At 35.8% G+C, this 18,363-nt stretch overlaps 1 protein-coding gene across 1 annotated transcript; it reads left to right on the forward strand.

Moving 5' to 3' along the window:
* The first annotated feature begins 2,741 nt into the window (after positions 1–2,741).
* On the forward strand, positions 2,742–4,230 carry LOC128642121 (orexin receptor type 2-like). The gene has a single exon (XM_053694792.1). The coding sequence runs from the start codon at positions 2,742–2,744 to the stop codon at positions 4,053–4,055; it is 1,314 nt and encodes a 437-aa protein (XP_053550767.1). The 3' UTR covers positions 4,056–4,230.
* The last annotated feature ends 14,133 nt before the right edge of the window (positions 4,231–18,363 follow it).

Here is an 18,363-nt window from a genome sequence, read left to right on the forward strand (position 1 = left end):
CATTTAACTGCCACTCGCCTCTGTGACACTTTTTCACAGTAATACACTTTCTCTGTTCACATCAGTAAAGCTCAACCTCCAACCCTCATATGTCACTAAGAAGCCAGATTTAAGCCCATCTAAGGTTTTACTAATTTGAGGCGGATCAATGATTGAGCAATGGTCCCATCTAGGCAGGGAACTACTCACACTCTGCCCTGTTACAAGTGCTTGAGGGTAGAAATGAGAAACACAGCTTTCTTTTATATGTCATGTTTACTATAGCTACATGGGGGGGGGGGGAGAATGAAGACCAATCTCTGGAGTACCCCTCGCCAATGCCCCAAGTACCCCCAGGGATACACATACCACAGGTTGAGAAACTAGGAGATAGAGCATCTGTACTCTGTAGACTACATGCCTTTGTTTTTATATTGCTAACAATGTGGGGAAAACGTCATTAACTTATATTGCTCATTGCTCAGTTTTATCATTTTGTCACAAATCTGTTGTGCTAACATATTCAGCTAGAAATAATATTCAGAAGAGCAATGATATATACTAATGTTTTTTGCAATGTTTAAAGCAATTTATAGTAGGCGATGACACCCTCAGTGATACATTTTAGATATATCACACACATGCTAAATTATTTATCTATCACAGTGAACATCAGTGCCCAAAGGCATAGGAATTAAGACGTTTTTACCTTCAGTAATTTCTCAATGTCTTTAGTGCCATGATTAATGTCAGAAATTAGATGTGTAAATAATGGAAAACGTTAACATTTAAATAGTCTATTATTATTATTACTTGTTTTTATTAACAGTGGTTAAATCATGAATTATTCCATTTGATAGTCACTTTAGAATAAATATACATAAATAATTACAGGGGTAAATTAATAATGAAACTAACCCTTCCTTTTCAGAAACACTAGGGTTATATACACAGTGCAAATATGCTACAGCAATGACTTTAAAGCCTAAAACGTCATTGTTTGTCTATCTTGAAATCTTCCCATTAAAAGTGAAATATATTTACTATATTATTAAAATAAGAGGTTGATATATCCCATAGACAATTTCCCCTTGTGAAACCAGAAGAAACACAAGTGCCAGTATCAGCATTGGCCAAAGTGAAAGAGTACAGCTGTTAATTGTCAGATAGGTGTAGTCCAAGGTGCTACTGTAAGAAAATGAACCACTACGATTCTCTGTTTCCTCTGTTGCCTTTATGGAAGCCCTGGAAGGTGGGTTGCAGCCTGAAGTATTAGTGAATATTTTTCTCAGTCCACTTGATCATGGAAAACTGGAAGAAAGCAGAAAACAAGCGCAACTCAACTAGGTGCAAATAATTTATTGGAGTGTAAGTGCACGAAACAACAAAAGGCCACTTACAAGATTAAGAACAAAATGTGCATGGATTTGATCATACGGTTAAAACCATATGTTCCCTCCGGTCCGTTCTGTATTATAATGATCCATTGTGATCCTTCTCCACCATAGCCGTTAGAACCAAATGTGAATGAAGGTGCCATGATGATCCTTATCAGCTGGTCCGGTAGAGGTAAGAGAGTTCTCTACACGTTTCGTCCGAAATGCGTAGAGAACTCTCTTACCTCTACCGGACCAGCTGATAAGGATTATCATGGCACCTTCATTAACATTACATTTGGTTCTAACGGCTATGGTGAAGAAGGATCACGACGGATCATTATAATACAGCACGGACCGGAGGGAACATATGGTTTTAACCGTATGATCAAATCCATGCACATTTTGTTCTTAACCTTGTAAGTGGCCTTTTCTTGTTTTGCACACTTACACTCCAATAAATGATTTGCACCTAGTTGGGTTGCGCTTGTTTTCTGCTTTCTTCAAATTTCCCCATGTGGATGTAATCTGTTCCTAGTATTGTGCATGGAACAGAAAGATGAGTAGGTATATAACATTTATAGTGGGCTTATTACTTATAGATAAATGAAAAACAAGAATTCCCTAGAATTTACTTTATATATATATATATATATATATATATATATATATATATATATATATATATATGTGTGTCTATGTGTGTGTGTATATATATATATATATAAAAAGCGGAAGAGAAAAGGATGCACTAGCAAGGATTTCAAATTGTTACCTTTATTTACTTGTAATGTTTTGGGGTGTTACCCCCTTCGTCAGACATCAAAAAATATTCTTTAATGCCTAACGAAGGAGGAAACACCCAGAAACGTTACAAGTAAATAAAGGTAATGATTTGAAATCCTGGCGAGTGCATCCTTTTCTCTTCTGCTTATACTGATATCTTGGAAGCACCCTGAGTAGGTTTCTCTAAACCGTGAGTGCTGGCCCTTTGTATACTTATATATAAATATATATATATATACTGTATATATATATATATATATATACACACACACACAACAGGGTTATTGGTCTGAGTAATTGCTCACTCAGATAATCTAAAGCTAGTTTGCAAAACCAGGCAAAGGCACAATTTATACAAACATTGTATAATGATAGCACAATTTTCCAAGCTATAAACCTTTTCATTAGCATAGGAGCAAAATGTAATGATCTAATCTATTTTTATTTCATTTCTCTTCTAGAATTGATCATTTTCACTAAAAACATGCAAGCACAATGTAAAAAGAACAAGTGGAATAAAACTGCGGGCATAGCCAGGATATCCCAATTAAAATTGGAACTAAAATCATTGATTTTGTGTCCACTAGCCTAAGGAAAGCAATGAATTCCACTGACCGTATTCCAGAATTTAATTATTCTGTACTAGAATTCCTCTCAAAGAGCAATGTATCCCTGCATGTATCAGGGAATGAAAGCCATATGCTGACTGTGGAGGAACTGAAACAAATGCTTTTTTTGTTTGCCAAAGAACCTGTTACTATCAGCCTCACTGCCATGTATATAGTATCCTTTGTAGTGGGTATCATTGGCAACATCATGTCAATAAAAGTACTGACCAGAAAAAGAACTGGCAGGACATCTAGTTTAAGTGCCACCAGAAGCCTGCTTATCAATCTGGCAATATGTGACCTCATGGTAGTTTGTATTTGCATGCCAATTACAGTGGGCAACTTGATATACAAGGCATGGGTGTATGGAGATTTCCTCTGCAGAGCAGTGCCTTTCATCCAAGCTGTATCTGTATCTGCCAGTGTGCTGAGCCTTACAGTCATTAGTGTGAACAGATATTATAACGTACACAACCCGCTTAATGCTAGATCTTTCTTTACCCAGAAGAAAATATTTTTCACTATTGTTGTAGTGTGGGTATTTTCATCAAGCATCTGCATGCCTCTGATATTCATGAATAAAAAGGATGAAATACAGATAGTCCCAGACTTGCCACTGGTATTTCCAATTTGCAGAGAAATATGGCCTCATGTCATGTTTAAACAAGCCTATAATTTTCTTCTATTCTGCTCTCTGTATTGTCTGCCAGTTCTATTCAATATGGTAATTTGCTTCTTGACCATACGTAAACTTTGGAGCTCAGAATTTAACTTCAAAGAATGTGACTCTAGGAACCAATCATTTCCAGCTTCCAGGCTAAAAATAAGGAAAAAAATTGCAAAAATGGTGGTGGCTTTAGTGTCCCTTTTTGCTGTGTCTTGGCTTCCTGTGTACATGTTGGATATTTGGATAGACTTTAACATTCCTCAGTCATCTCAAGATGTTGCTCCATCTCCTTGGATTCTTCAGTTGAGACCCTTTGCTCAATGGCTTGGTCTTACTAACTCCAGCCTCAACCCAATATGTTACTGTTTCGTGGGAGATCTCTACAGGTCAGCCAAGCACATGAAGGATATGTATCAAAACAGGATGAGTTCTCTATTTAGTTTCTCATTTTCTGAAGGATCACCAGCATCAATACCCAAGCTGTTATCATACAAGAACTCCATGCACTCTACAAAAAGATCAAAACAAAACTGTCCTTTGGCAATGGGTGATAAATGTGAAAACTGCTATCCTGTTATAAGTATTTGTGAAATATCTCCAGAGGACACCCATACAATATCATCAAAAATAACAATATAGAGATATTTCTGTCAACTTGCCAATATCATGAATTCATGCTCACTGTCACCTCACAACAATGAATGTATAATTTGCAATTACAATTAATTTATAGACTTAACTGGCAGATAAAGACAAAATGATTGTGCTATGCATTATTTATCAGATGCAGTGATTCATTTATTTACTTACACATATAAAGGGGAAAGGTTGTTCATTTTTTTATTAACTGTAAAAAAAAAAATTCTTGTGAGAAAAATATTATGAATGTTCATTTGTTTCTTAAGTATTATGGCAGAGTTTTCCTGCCTAAATCTAAAAATGTTGGAAATGTGGTTTATATTGACATAGTTGAGCTTTATTATGTAAAAGGATGTAAATAATATTTTGTATTGACTTGACTTGTATGTATTCACTTAAAGGGACAGTCTAGACCAGAATTTTTATTGTTTTAAAAGATAGATAATCCCTTTATTACCCATTCCCTAGTTTTGCATAACCAACACAGTTATATTTATATATTTTTTACCTCTGTGATTATCTTGTATCTGAGCCTCTGCAGACTGCCCCTTTATTTGTTCTTTTGACAGACTTGCAGTTTAGCCAATCAGTGATGGCTCCCAGGTAACTTCACGTGCACGAGCACAGTGTTATCTATATGAAAAACATGAACTAACACCCTCTAGTGGTGAAAAACCTGTTAAAATGCATTCTTAAGAGGCGGCCTTCAAGGTCTAAGAAAGTAGCATATGAACCTCCTAAGTTAAGCTTTCAACTAAGAATACCAAGAGAACAAAGAAAAATTTGTGATAAAAGTAAATTGGAAAATTGTTTAAAATTACATTCCCTATCTGAATCATGAAAGTTTTTTTTGGACTAGACTGTCCCTTTAAGAAAAGATTATAATGTTTATAGGTCGGGGTGGAGAACATTTTTGAGACTGTGTGCCCAAATTGCCAATGATATCCTAAAAAATTTTTATTTCAATTTGCTTTTTCTTTTTTTTTTTTTTTAAAATAAAGGCATTAAACTGCTGGGTACAACTATAGTAGCATGATTGCTACTTATCTTTCTATTGTTTTTTATCCTCTAACTGCAGCTTTTTTTAAAGCCATTCTCCTGTTTTAACCCATACAGAATAGAGTTGTAAAGTTCTGCATCCTTAAACTAATTTCTGCCATTTTGTAGCACGTGTATCTTTGCATCCTGTGACAGAAGAAGTCCACTTTCACAGATCATTGATGATGCTGTCTTTTTATAGCTATGTCTTGTACTTTATCAAGCCTTCTCCTCGACTGCAGGTTCTCACAAGAGAACCTGCAGTTAGTATTTATCAAGCAGCGGTCATTAGACTGCTGGTTCCTTTTTTTTTTTTATATATTTATTTTGAATCCAGAACAGTGTACAATCAAATAAATCAAACCTTTTATGCCTCGCAGGGCAAGATAAAGCACTTTGTAAAGCAAAAAAACATAACAGAATACAGAATATATATACTTTATCATAGTTGATTAATCATATCAATGAGGGCAATATTTGTACACTTGAGCTGGGTTTTTTTCTATTTTCCTTACATCAAAAGACAGAAAACAACAAAAACAAAAACACAAAACAAGGACAAAAAACTGAGAAGGAAAAAAAAAAAAAAAAAAAAAAAAAAAAAAAAAAAAGGGATAGAAAAAAAAAAAAAAAAAAAAACCCCCTAACAACCTCCGAGCCCGCAAGGCTCCCTCTTAGGGAAGATAGGTCATAAAGGAAGATAGGTCATAAAGGAAGATAGGTCATGACTTTATGGTATATCTCTGAAGTTCCTAATCCATGAACCTGGGAATACTTGAAGCAGAACTAACTCAGCGAAACTAATGGAAGATACAAATGGAGACAAGATCAATTGTTGGATTTGCAATGAATAAGTTTTAATGATTGGTGCCCAATCTGTCAAGAATATCTTAATTTTTTTCTCTGTGGTTTGAGATAGATGAAAAGATTCGTAAATAATTTGAGATTGGATCCCTTTAAGAATTATCCCTAAACTAGGGGGCTTCTTAGCAATCCAGGACTTAAAGATGTTATATCTAACAATTAGTATAATGATATTCAAAATCCGACTTTTGGAATCTGTTATGGGATCCCTTATCAGACATATAACCTCTTGCAGAGATAGCGAATAATCCCCATTATAGAGCCTATTAAACCAGTACTGGACTTTCTGCCATACTTGTTTTATTTTAGGGCATCTCCATATCATATGAACAATATCTGCGACACTATAAAAGCATCGCGGGCAATCCGCCTTCTTGAGAGGGTAGAATTTCGCTAGCCTGGCTGGGGGTAGATAAAATTTATTGATTAATTTGATGTGAGATTCTTTCCAGTTTACCGCTATAGGGTACTTAGCTACCAATTTGCAACTACCTGTAATCATCTCTTGATCAATTGTGGGGATAGAATTAATCCATGAATTAACCCGTTTATCACTCAGCAGAGTGCCCTGTCTAGCAAGCATTATGTCATAAATTAATGAGATTGAAGTATCACCAGCTATAAATTTTTGAATAAAGATTTTGACCTCGGACCACTCAACCCTAATTGAAGAATACCAACTTTGAGAGGTGATATAATGGCGGACCTGAAAATAGGCAAATCGGTTCCCTCTACCTAATGAATAATTTGAAAAAATAGTTTCCCATGGGAGAATCTGACTTTGATCGTCCAATAACTGGACAATATCCTTCAATCCTCTATCCTGCCATTCCAGAAATACTTTTTGGTCTGTTCCTGGCAAAAAGCACGGGTTAGCTCTTATAGGTAAGAATTCAGAAAAAAAGGGATTCAGTGCCAATATGGCACAAAACTTCTGCCATGCACTTATCGGGTTTTTAAAAGATTGTAATAAAGAGACTTCTCGTGGCAGTTCTTTTAGTGGACAATGTAAAAGAGCCTTCAAAGACCAAGGGTGGATCAATCTAGATTCCGGTTCAAATGCAGTAACCCTATTTGTTTGAGCTAACCAATCTATGGCTATTTTAGCCAGGGTTGCAATATTATAATATCTGATGTTCGGGAAGGCTAACCCTGCATTATCAAATTTTTGAGACAGTTTTTCCAATGATATACGTGGTTTTTTGGCTTTCCAAATAAATTTGGAAAGCCACGAATTCAATCTATTTAAGTCTTTATTTGTAAGGATTAATGGTAGATTTTGCAAAGGATATAGAATCCGCGGAAAAATTATTGTTTTGATCAAGTTAATAGAAGCAGAAATAGATAAAGGGAGAGCCCTCCATAACTCAAGATCTTCTTTGATCTTCCGGAGAAGTGGATCAATATTGGCGGAGTACCAGTATTTGGGATTTTTATGAATCTCCAAACCCAAGTATTTTATAGCAGACACTGTGCGAAACATTGAATTAGTTTGTCGATTCGCCTCCTTGCCTAGCCACATGAACTCACTTTTATCCAAATTAGACTTATATCCCGCGAAGGAGCTGAACTCCTCCAGTATGTTTACAACCTTGGGAATTGTGTCTCTGGTGTTCTGTAGACATATTAAAATGTCGTCCGCATAAAGTAACACTTTTAAGCTTGGGTCTAAATCTGGTATACCCGGCAAGCTATCTCTCAGTCTGATTGCCAGCGGCTCCAGAGCAATGTTGAACAAAAGGGGTGAGAGAGGACAACCCTGTCTCGTCCCTCTTTCCAATATTATCCTAGGGGAGAGCATCCGATTGACCAGTAAGTAAGATTCTGGTTTCAAATGGATTTTCTGGATGAAGTATAAGAACTTGTCTGCAAAGCCGAATTTCTCTAAGGTTTTAAATAGATGGGCCCAGGCTATACTATCAAAAGCCTTTACTGCGTCCAAGGTAAGGACTGCCTTATCATTTAACCTATTTCTGCCTTTAGACTGATCACAATTCCAGCTAGAATCAACCAAGGTAATTAATCTCCTAATATTTTTGGTAGAATTTCGTTCGGACATAAATCCGACCTGATCGGGATGTATAAGTTTATCCAAACACCCTGTAAGTCTAGCGGCAACAATAGACATTAAGATCTTATAATCCGCGTTAAGAACGGAAATTGGTCTATAAGAAGCTGGATCTTCTGGGTTCTTCCCTTTTTTCAAGATTAATGATATATTTGCCGCTGTAAACCGGGCAGAAATTGGTTGATTTGAAATATAATAACAGTTAAACAGTTTCTCTAAGACTGGAGTTACTTCGGCCACTAAACATCTGTAGTACTCCGCAGGAAACCCGTCAGGGCCTGCGGCTTTATTCAATTTCGATGTACTAATAGCTTTTACTATTTCTTCGGAAGTAATTGGGGCATTCAAAGATTCTAAATCTTCTTGCTGGAGCTGGGGGAGGATGACCTTGTCCCAAAAATTAGTTTGAATAATGGAGTTACTTTCTTGTTTAGCATATAATCGTGTATAGTACTTAAAAAAAACTTTGCATATCTCTTCTGTGTTAGTATATCTTTTGTCGTTTTCCCTGATATAAGGAATCAAATTCTTCTTTTTCCTTATTTTAACTAATCTAGCTAAATTTTTAGCAGAACTACCATAAGAGCTTCTGAAATATAGATTAGTTTTCGTCTCGTCTTCTAGATGTTTTTGCGCTACAGATATATCCCTTTCCTTTCTTAACGCTGTATAATTATCCCAATTCTTGGTCGATCGATTTCCGTAGTATTTTTTATAGGCATTTTGGACCTGCTTAGTAATTAGTAGATCTCGAGCACGTTGCTTCTTGTTTTTGATGTCTAGAAATGACATGATTTCCCCCCGTAATACCGCTTTTGACGCCTCCCAAAAGGTTTCAATCTTGTGCAAGTAAGAGATATTGCGAGTACTATAGTCCTTCCATGCCTGTTTTAACCAATGAGTATATCTAGGATTATTATAGAGATAACATGGATAAAAGAAAGCCCTAGGCATTTTATTTTTATTATTATCATGGGATTTCAGAGTTAAAGATATAATTGAGTGGTCCGAGGTCACAATCTCACCAATTCCAGCCTCCAATTTACAGATTGAAAGTGATTCAGAGATTAAAAAAAAATCTATCCTGGCAAATGTCCTATGTGCCTTAGATTCACATGTAAAACCTATTAAGTCCGGGTTAAGAGATCGCCAAATATCAGTAAGGTGTAATTTATAACAAAATTTGGTGAAGTATTTAGAGCTTCTCCTATTCTCAGGAAAATTTTTCCCTGAGAATCTATCAATTTCCGGACAGATAACCAAGTTAAAATCTCCGGCTATTATAAGGTTCTCCTTTATAAAAGGGAATAATTTAAGTTTAACACTCTCCCAGAAGTCTCTGCGAAATTTATTCGGGCCGTAGACATTACAGAGCACATATTTAGTTTTATCAATAATAATTTGAATTAGTATAAGCCTTGCAGCTGTATCTGTCTCCACCTGTATAACCTTATATTCCAGAGCTTTATTAATCAAAATAGCTACTCCACATTTTCTCCTGCTTGAAGAAGAAGCAAATACCTCTCCCACCCATTGTATCTTAAGTTTGGCAACTTCCTGCTCCGTGAGGTGAGTCTCCTGAATAAAAGCAATATCTGGTTTTTGTTTAGCCAATAATTTAATAATCAACTTGCGTTTCATAGGAGAGACAATCCCCCCTACATTCCATGATAGAAATTTAATATCCATTACTGAGCCTTAACTGCTCAACAGATAGAAATTCCCCCTGCGGGCCCGAAGGAGAAGAAAGAACAGAAGGAAAAGGGAGGGAGAGGAAGAAAAAAAAAAAAAAAAAACCCACGTCTAATAAAAATAAAAATCAAAAAAGCCTGATTCTTTTTCAATAATACATTCAAAAAAAGAAGATTGAGAACTTTAACCCCTAATAAACTCTCCATTTATAGGGGACCAGGAAACAGTGTGAAATAAGTAAATAATATGTTATTGTTCATTTAAAAAAATTTTAATCTCTCCTTTCTCTCGAAAGATTTTCCTTGCACCATCCTGTTCAACAATTATACTGGCTGGATATACCATCCATGCATTAAAGCCTTTGTCAATGAGTTGCGAGCAGAATGGTGCCATTATCTTTCTTTTTAGAGAGGTTTCTGCCGAGTAATCTTGAAATAATAGAATTTTGTTATTTCCAAATATAAGTGGTTCAGATCTTTTTTTAAATAATCTAAGCATTTCAACTTTGTCTTGATAGTTCAAGATTCTGAAAATACACATTCTACTAGAACGAGATCCCTCAGGCTGGGATTTTTTTATGCCTGTTCTATGGGCTCTTTCTATAATAATAGGAAGCCTCTGTTGTGGAATACCTAGAGCCTGAGGCAACGTAAAAGATGTAAACTGATATAAATCTTGAAATTCTGGAATCTCAGGTAAACCAATAATTCGAATATTATTTCGTCTGGAACGATCTTCCAGGTCGTCCAGACGCAATTGTAGATTAGCAATTTTAGAGCTCTGTTTGGATATAGTATCGGTTTGGCCATTAGCTTGATCTTCTAGCTCAGACACTCTGTTCTCCATCTCTAACATTCTATTAGAAAATTGTTTCACTTCAGAGGATAAATTAGAAATATCTGATGAAATTGTACCTAGCTCGGCCTTTATTATTTCAAATTGTGGAGAGAATAAGTCAGTTAAATGAGAGATTAACATCTGAGTATCATTTATATTAGAAAGAGTCTCACTTGAGCTATTTAGACTCGGGTCGCCCTGTCTAGTTTTTTTATCTTTGACTTTGGGCGGCATCCTAGGCGAAGATGCTTTAGCTTGGGTTACAAATTTTTCCATAAAAGGATAGAGAGAGGGGAAGGGGGGAGAAGGGAAGAAAAGGGAGAAAGAGACAGTGAGAAAGTGAAAATGAACTACTTGGTATTGTGAAGAGTGGGGATATCGTAGGGGAAAAAAAAAAAAAAAAAAAAAAAAAAAAAGAGGAAGTGAGAGTGTGAAAGTGAAAATGAACTACTTTATATTGTGAAGAGTGGGGAGGAAGTGAGAATGTGAAAGGAAAAATGAACTACTTTATATTGTGAGAAGTGAAGATGTCGTGGGGAGAAGAGAGGAAAAAAAAAAAAAAAAAAAAAAAAAAAAAAAAAAAGGACCACCGGGGAAATGAGTTACCAGCAAAGGTGAAGGTGAGTAAGTGAGAGAAAAAGAAAGCTAGCTGCAGCTTTCGTGGACTTGAATAAGCGCAATTGGTGGTTATAAGGTATGTGATATTTCCCAACAGGGCACAACAATTCGTGTATGAGAAAAAAATTTCATTTCCTTCCCCTCCCTCCCCCCTCTTCTCAGTGTATATATGTGTATGTATATGGATGTATACCTAGGTATATGAGTGTGGTTGAAAAAAAAAAAAAAAAAAAAAAAAAAAAGAAGTGTACAAAAACTTAGATACTTAATTTAAACAGTTGTATAGTAGATTTTGATAGAGAACTATACAAGAGATTTCAGTGCTGGGTTATATCATCAGTCCCAATCCAAATACTTTCTTTAAACAAAGAAAATCCCAGAGAAAAAAAAAAAAAAAAAAAAAAGGCACAAACCACAATAAACGTCCCTTTAAAGGATTAATTCCTCAAAAAGACCTTCTACAAAGATAAATCTTTACAATTCCAAGCAGTTAAGGTTGCCTTGATATTTTGACAAAGAGACATTGTAAGAAACTAATCTAAATAAAGTGATCTTTATATGAATGTAGAGAACTGTCTTTTCTTGACAAATGTCCTGGTAGTCTCTTGACAACTTAAAACCAGAGATGTCCGAGTAGCCTCCCTTCACATTTGGATGGCGATACAGAATAATAAGGAACACAAACACAACAGTACCTTGCCTTCACCGGTCGCTTCGAGAGCGGTTACTGCTGCAGTGGGAAAAAAAAAAAAAAAAACCCGACAAGGGCCTGGCTGGTCGGCTTCCAATTCCTTCCACAGCTACCAAGGAGGGGGAATCCCCTTAACATCAGCAACGGTGATTAGAAGCATAGAGAGGCAAAAGTTCTTGTGTTTATTTTTCTTCGAACGAAGGCAATACTTTGAGTTTGTTTCAAAGCAGCAAGACAACAAACTCTTATCCCAACGGCATTTGTAGGTGCCCTACATACCTTGCTTGCTTCTTCTCTTATTCCCTTCAGACCAGATTGTGTCTGTAGTAATCGGGGTAGCCGTTCTCCTATCGACCCAAACAGGCTCCTGTAAGGCTCCTCAAATCTGCACAACTCTTATGTTCTATGCTTACTCCGTCCGCTCTCCGGAGCGAGAATACCCAGCCTTTACACACCTCTACTTTCTTATTGGATAAGAGGAGGGGGGCTCGACCTGGATACTGATGCCGGACTGGCCCGCGGACTTCAGCTGCTGTGGATCTATTTATCGGGTGCCGGGTGCTGTGATCCTGTGTAGTCCTGGGATATTTCTGGCCATACGAATTGCCCTAGGAGGCACATCTACCCCTCAACGGGCATACTCCTTCCTCTTAGCCAATCTTCATCCCGGGAATCCAGGCTGCTCCTCGCGCACCGCAGCGCCACCAAGCACCTGTACACCCTGCCGGCTACCTGTTATTGCCGCCTGGATCTCTGCTTTGTAAAGGTAAGTAGCAAGTCCAAGTATAGGTAATGAAAGCGTTCTTAACAGGGTAGTGAGATTGTGGCTCTGACCGTGAGCCGAAGATAGGGTCACTGGAGGATTTTTTCCTGCCGGGGCCTGTTCGAATCTGCCCTGCTCCCTAGGGTGCTAGACTGCACCAACAGCGGGAGATTGGCCGTATGGAGGAGATGAATAAGGCTGTCTGTGTATCGTGCTCAAGACACCACGCCGAGTTCAGCGTGCTACAGCAAACAGCACCTCCCACCGGAAAAGCCTCAAGGAAAGTCCAAACTACAACCTCCTAGACTGCTGGTTCCTAGCCTGCTTCTCCATCTTGTCCGACCGGGGAGATTGACAGCTCCTGCCCGCACGTGATTGGCTGTGCGCGGGCAGGGGGCGGCGTTGCACAAGAAGGCAAAATAGTGCTCTTGTGCAATGCTGAGTTCTGCCAACTGAATTCTGTCTGCCAGAGGCGAGCTGTGTATATGTACTATTGATAAATTGAGCCTTTTGAGTTAGCTTGAACAATAGAAAGAGGAAGCTTTACATTTTTCTGCAGTTAATTTACTCAGTTTAAAAGTTATATAACATATATTAAAGTAAAAGCCATGAGAAATAATATAGAGCAATGCAGCCACTCTCGCGCTGTATTGTGCAAGCAAAACTGAAGTACACAATATGGTTTGTTAAGAAGACAAAACATACATGAGAATACGCAGTGCTTCTTTAACAGGGTGCGAGAATTGTTAAACTCCAAGATGGCAGCGACCATTGTGAAGATGCAGAACTTTACTAACTAGCATTTACTGTAGTACAGTTGTTTAAAGGGACATGAAACTCAATTTTTTTTTCTTTCATGATTCAGATAGAGCATGCATTTTTAAATAACTTTTAAATGTAATTCTACTTGGTACATGACACATATTTAGATATGTTTCACGTGCACATGCGTGGTAAATGCTCACACTGAGAAGCAGTGATAGCCACTGGAATATTTTTTGTTAATGCAATTATATTGCATAAAATGCTTCTATTCAAAAGTGAAATGCATTGATGTGCATTTCAATTTTGGCTGAAATATCACTGTAAAGGGACATTATACACTAAATAAATGCTAGATAGAACGATGCATTTAAAGAAAAGATTAGTCTGAGAATAACATGTAGCTGTATTTTTAAAGTTTCATTAGCTCTTTAAATATTGAAAAATAAGTGTCAAGTTTTAGTGTCTATAAAACAATGGGAGCTGCCATCTTGTAACTTAGGTTACCTTCTCTGCTGTGGCCAATTAGAAACAGTTAAAAATAGTTCACTAGAGTGTGCAGCCAATGGCTGTGTGAAATATAACAATAGGAACTGAAAAAGCTCACAATTTCAGAATTTAAATTTCAAAATAAATAATGAAAGTGTATTGTAGAGTTTTTTTTTTATATATATATATACGATTTATCATTTTATATTACCATCTCAAAGTGTTTAATGTCCCTTTAAGCACTACAGTATGGTTGTAGCCCAGAGACAGAATGCTGGCACATTTGTTCTGACTGACATTTTGGGTACTCATGCCATAATTTCACCACCCCTGTTATAGGTGATATAGCAGAAGAAATATGTATATATTTTATTTGATTTTTTTCTTTTATTTTCCTTTTGTATAGCATCCCAATATAGAGCATGAAAGACATGTTTTAAAAGTCTTCTGGCAGCCAGAACAGATTATGGGCCCCTAGAACTAAGCAGTCAACGAGATGTCTGTGATATTTTTAGCATCAATATTCGCGCATGAATAGGAAATTGTATGTACAAAGTAGTCAGCTATGCCAAAACCCGCAATTTTAAACTTGCGAGCAGGCTGGCCCGCCACTCTATTCCACCGTTTGTTTTTTTAATGCAAAAAGCATCATTCAACACCAAACTCACAATAATCCAAATGTACTAATAAATCAATTTATCCACTTAATATTTTTTTCGTGTCCACCTTGTGTATTTTGCCTCGGCACCTTTTAGGTGGCGAGCACTGTACAAAAAAATAGGAGCTACAACAAAGACGCCAGTCAATAGCTATATAAAAGGGTCAAAACTCTCTGTTTACTTACATTATTGATTGAGTAAGCCATGGAGACACTTCTGTATTTGTTTATTATCCGTTTGATGCAAATCAGGGGTAGAAGACAGAATAGAGAAGTAAATGTGGACAATCAATTTAGTAGAAGGAGAACAGTAAATAAATAAATAGTCATAAATAGCCATATGATTCTAGAATCAAATCAATGAGCACCACGTTTTGCTGGTGAGAAAAGTGTGGGTTCTCTGATTTTGTTGTTTGGGATTCAGATCCAAATTAAGCCATAACGGTGAATTCGATTTTTCTATAAATCACGCAGCCAATAAAATCTATCAACAATTTTGTGATATATATGACATCTGCACAAATGTTTATACTTTTATATTCGCTGACTTCTATTCCCGCGACTACTATGACGTTTGTGACACCTTGCAGGTCACGTGTGAATAATTGGCCTTACAATTCTCCAGACATAATAGTACATTAGATTAAATTCAGCGAGTGAAGCGTCAAGGTTACCAATCACTGCTCACAGCGGATTAGACGCAACATTTTTAGAGAGGTTTTTGGGTAGCGGACATCATTTCTCTCGCTGTAAGTTAAAGCGAGTTTATTTGCATCTCATATGTCAAATAAATTGACGGTTTAGTACATGGAGCCCTATATCCCTGTCTACTTTTTAAATTATTATGCATGTGTGGATTGGTTCAATCTATTTTTAATTTATGAGTTTCATTTTAGAGTCATTTAAGATTATAAGCATATTTTTTTTCAATGTACTAATTAGCCTGTTTATTGCTCAACCATTTTATTAACCAATTTTCTTTTACTATAAATGTCAGTACTTCTTCTAAGACTTACGTGCTGCTATTTTCAAAAAACAACCCTGCACTTTACAATGACATCTTTAGATTGAATATATATGAAATGCTAAGAAAAAAATGATATATATATATATAATAAAAAATAGTTTTTTTCTTTTGCTTTGTTCTCTTACTAAGGCAGTGTGTAGTGTTTGTTTTAAGTTCCATCATTGCACAATGTATAATTCTATATTTAGAACCAGATCACTTTTCGTAACACTAACCTGCATATACCTGCATAAGCAATGAACTGTTGTATCCTTTGTGTTTAAAACATATACAGATTAATGACTTAGGGCCCATAGTGGGTTATGATGTAGCGATTTCGCCCATGCACATTTTCCGCTGGATGTTAACTTTTTACATGTGCGGGTTAAATTGTGTTATACAAGTTGAAAGTAAATTGTTTCCATGCAAGCGAAACCCAACAGGTGCTAACGCCAAGACTTTGGATATCGTGAACCTCATTAATGCATTAAAAAAACTAAGACTTATCACTTGTGCTCTAACCCAACACCACGTTAGACATACACCTATAAACCCAAAGGTAGTTATGAATACTTTACATTCCATTGTTCTTCACATACAAGAAATTTTATTTTTTATTTTTAAATAAATATTTTTATATATACATGATTATTTTTTTAAATATATATATATATATATATATATATATACACCTATATATATATATATATATACTGATATATCTATATGAATATATACAGGTATAGACATATATTTAAGAATATATATTTAGAAATGAAAAGTGTATTTTCTTCTAAGTGAAGAACATTGGAATGTAAAGTATTTACAATAAAAACACAGTAAAACACATAAAATATTACAATGGAATAAAAAAATATTTTTCTTGCTTTAAGGTATTTGACTGGCAAGGGCTCCAAAGTGTATATACATACGTGTATAAATGTATATACATGTGGATATATGTGTTATATATATATATATATATATATATATACACACAAATACATAAATGCACATCCAAACAAAATATAAAATGTTTGTATTTTGAATTTATAATTCACTTATTTAACCTAGTTACTTGAATACCAAGTTTATATATGCCTTTAGAGAATTAACAGTGCTTATAAATTTAGATACTGTGAGCATTCAGGCTCCTTCTGAGGTCAAACTGTGAAACTGCTGGTCTAGGGAATATTTAGGATTCCTTTCTAAGACACTTTAGAAATGCTACTGTTGTTGCCGCTGAACCTGATGTCTCTGGGAGGTTATACCCACCTTCTTCTGATTGGCTTCTGAAGATATCCTGTTGGGATCAAACTATTAGAATTAAAGTGAATGTAAATTTTGTTGATAAAGTGCCCGGTTTTTAAAAATCCGATTAATAACAGGGGCACTTTAATTCATCAAAATTTACATTTCACTTGTGTTGTGAAAATACTTACCTTTAAAATTTGACAGCCGCTGCATCGCTTCCTCCACCCGTCGCAAAGCCTCTTCCTGGGTCTAAAATGAGGAATTCGGCTTCCTCCAATCACGGCGTTGAATCAGACACTGATTCCCCCGGGGGGGGGGGGGGGGGGGGAGCCATGACTGGAGGATGACTGATCCGTCATTTCTGACGTAGGAAGAGGCTTGCGACGACCAGGGGAAGCTGGAGCGGCTGTGAAGATTAAAAGGTAAGTATTTTCACAACACAAGTAAAATGTAAATTTTGAAGGATTAAAGTGCCCCTGTTTTTAATCAAATTTTTTAAAAAACAGGTACTTTATCATCAAAATTTACATTCACTTTAAGACTAATCTGTTTATATGTATGTGTGTGTATATATATATATATATATATATATATATATAGTATATATATATATATATATATATAGTATATATATATATATATATATATATATATATATACAGTATATACATATACACGGGGCATTGAAAAGAATCCCCCCCCTTGAAAATAATCATATTTTGTTGCTTTGCAGCCTGAAATACAGACAGACACAGTGAAAAGTGAACGATATAACACCAACATGTCAGGCAAAAATAAAGACGATTCAAGAAAATTTATAATCATTAAAGAAAAAATTGGGTTTTGAATCCTTTTAAGTTCTGTTATTGCTTTGTTCCATTGTCTGATTTTGTCTCTATTTATCCTTAAAACCGACATCTGCTTCTAGCCTGGTTTTCATAATTGTTTATATATTTTTCCAATTATATTTCAAATAATAGGTCAGTGTGGAGTCTCATTATGTTATAATAGCACATGCTTATAGGACATGTATTTTTTTCCACTGTTTAACAAGTAGCATTGATGGTTTAGCAAAGTGTGTGAAGTCTGTGTTGTCACCAGAGAAGAGAGTAGTTTTTATAGAGATGTCTTATTCTACTTTGTAAAGCATCACATTTTGATGCATTGCTACATATTGCAACAGCACAGAGATAATTAGACAAGGACACATTTTTTTTCTAATAAATATACAATACAGGTAGCCCTCAGTTTACGCCGGGGTTAGGTTCCAGAAGGAATGGTTGTAAATCGAAACTGTTGTAAATTGAAACCCAGTTTATAATGTAAGTCAATAGGAAGTGAGGGTGTTAGGTTCCAGGCCCCTCTCAAAATTGGCATAAATAACACCTAATACATTATTTTTAAAGCTTTGAAATGAAGACTTTAAATGCTAAACAGCATTATAAACCTAATAAAATAATCACACAACACAGAATATATAATTAAACTAAGTTAAATTAACAAAAACATTTGCTAAACAGCATTATAAACCTAATAAAATAATCACACAACACAGACTTTACTTGCAT

The sequence above is a fragment of the Bombina bombina genome, chromosome 11 (assembly GCF_027579735.1).
Source record: "Bombina bombina isolate aBomBom1 chromosome 11, aBomBom1.pri, whole genome shotgun sequence".
Classification (NCBI taxonomy): domain Eukaryota; kingdom Metazoa; phylum Chordata; class Amphibia; order Anura; family Bombinatoridae; genus Bombina; species Bombina bombina.

Bases quoted from the DNA above. Each gene is read 5' to 3' on its own strand.
- LOC128642121 (XM_053694792.1), top strand. From the start codon at position 2,742: ATGAATTCCACTGACCGTATTCCAGAATTTAATTATTCTGTACTAGAA.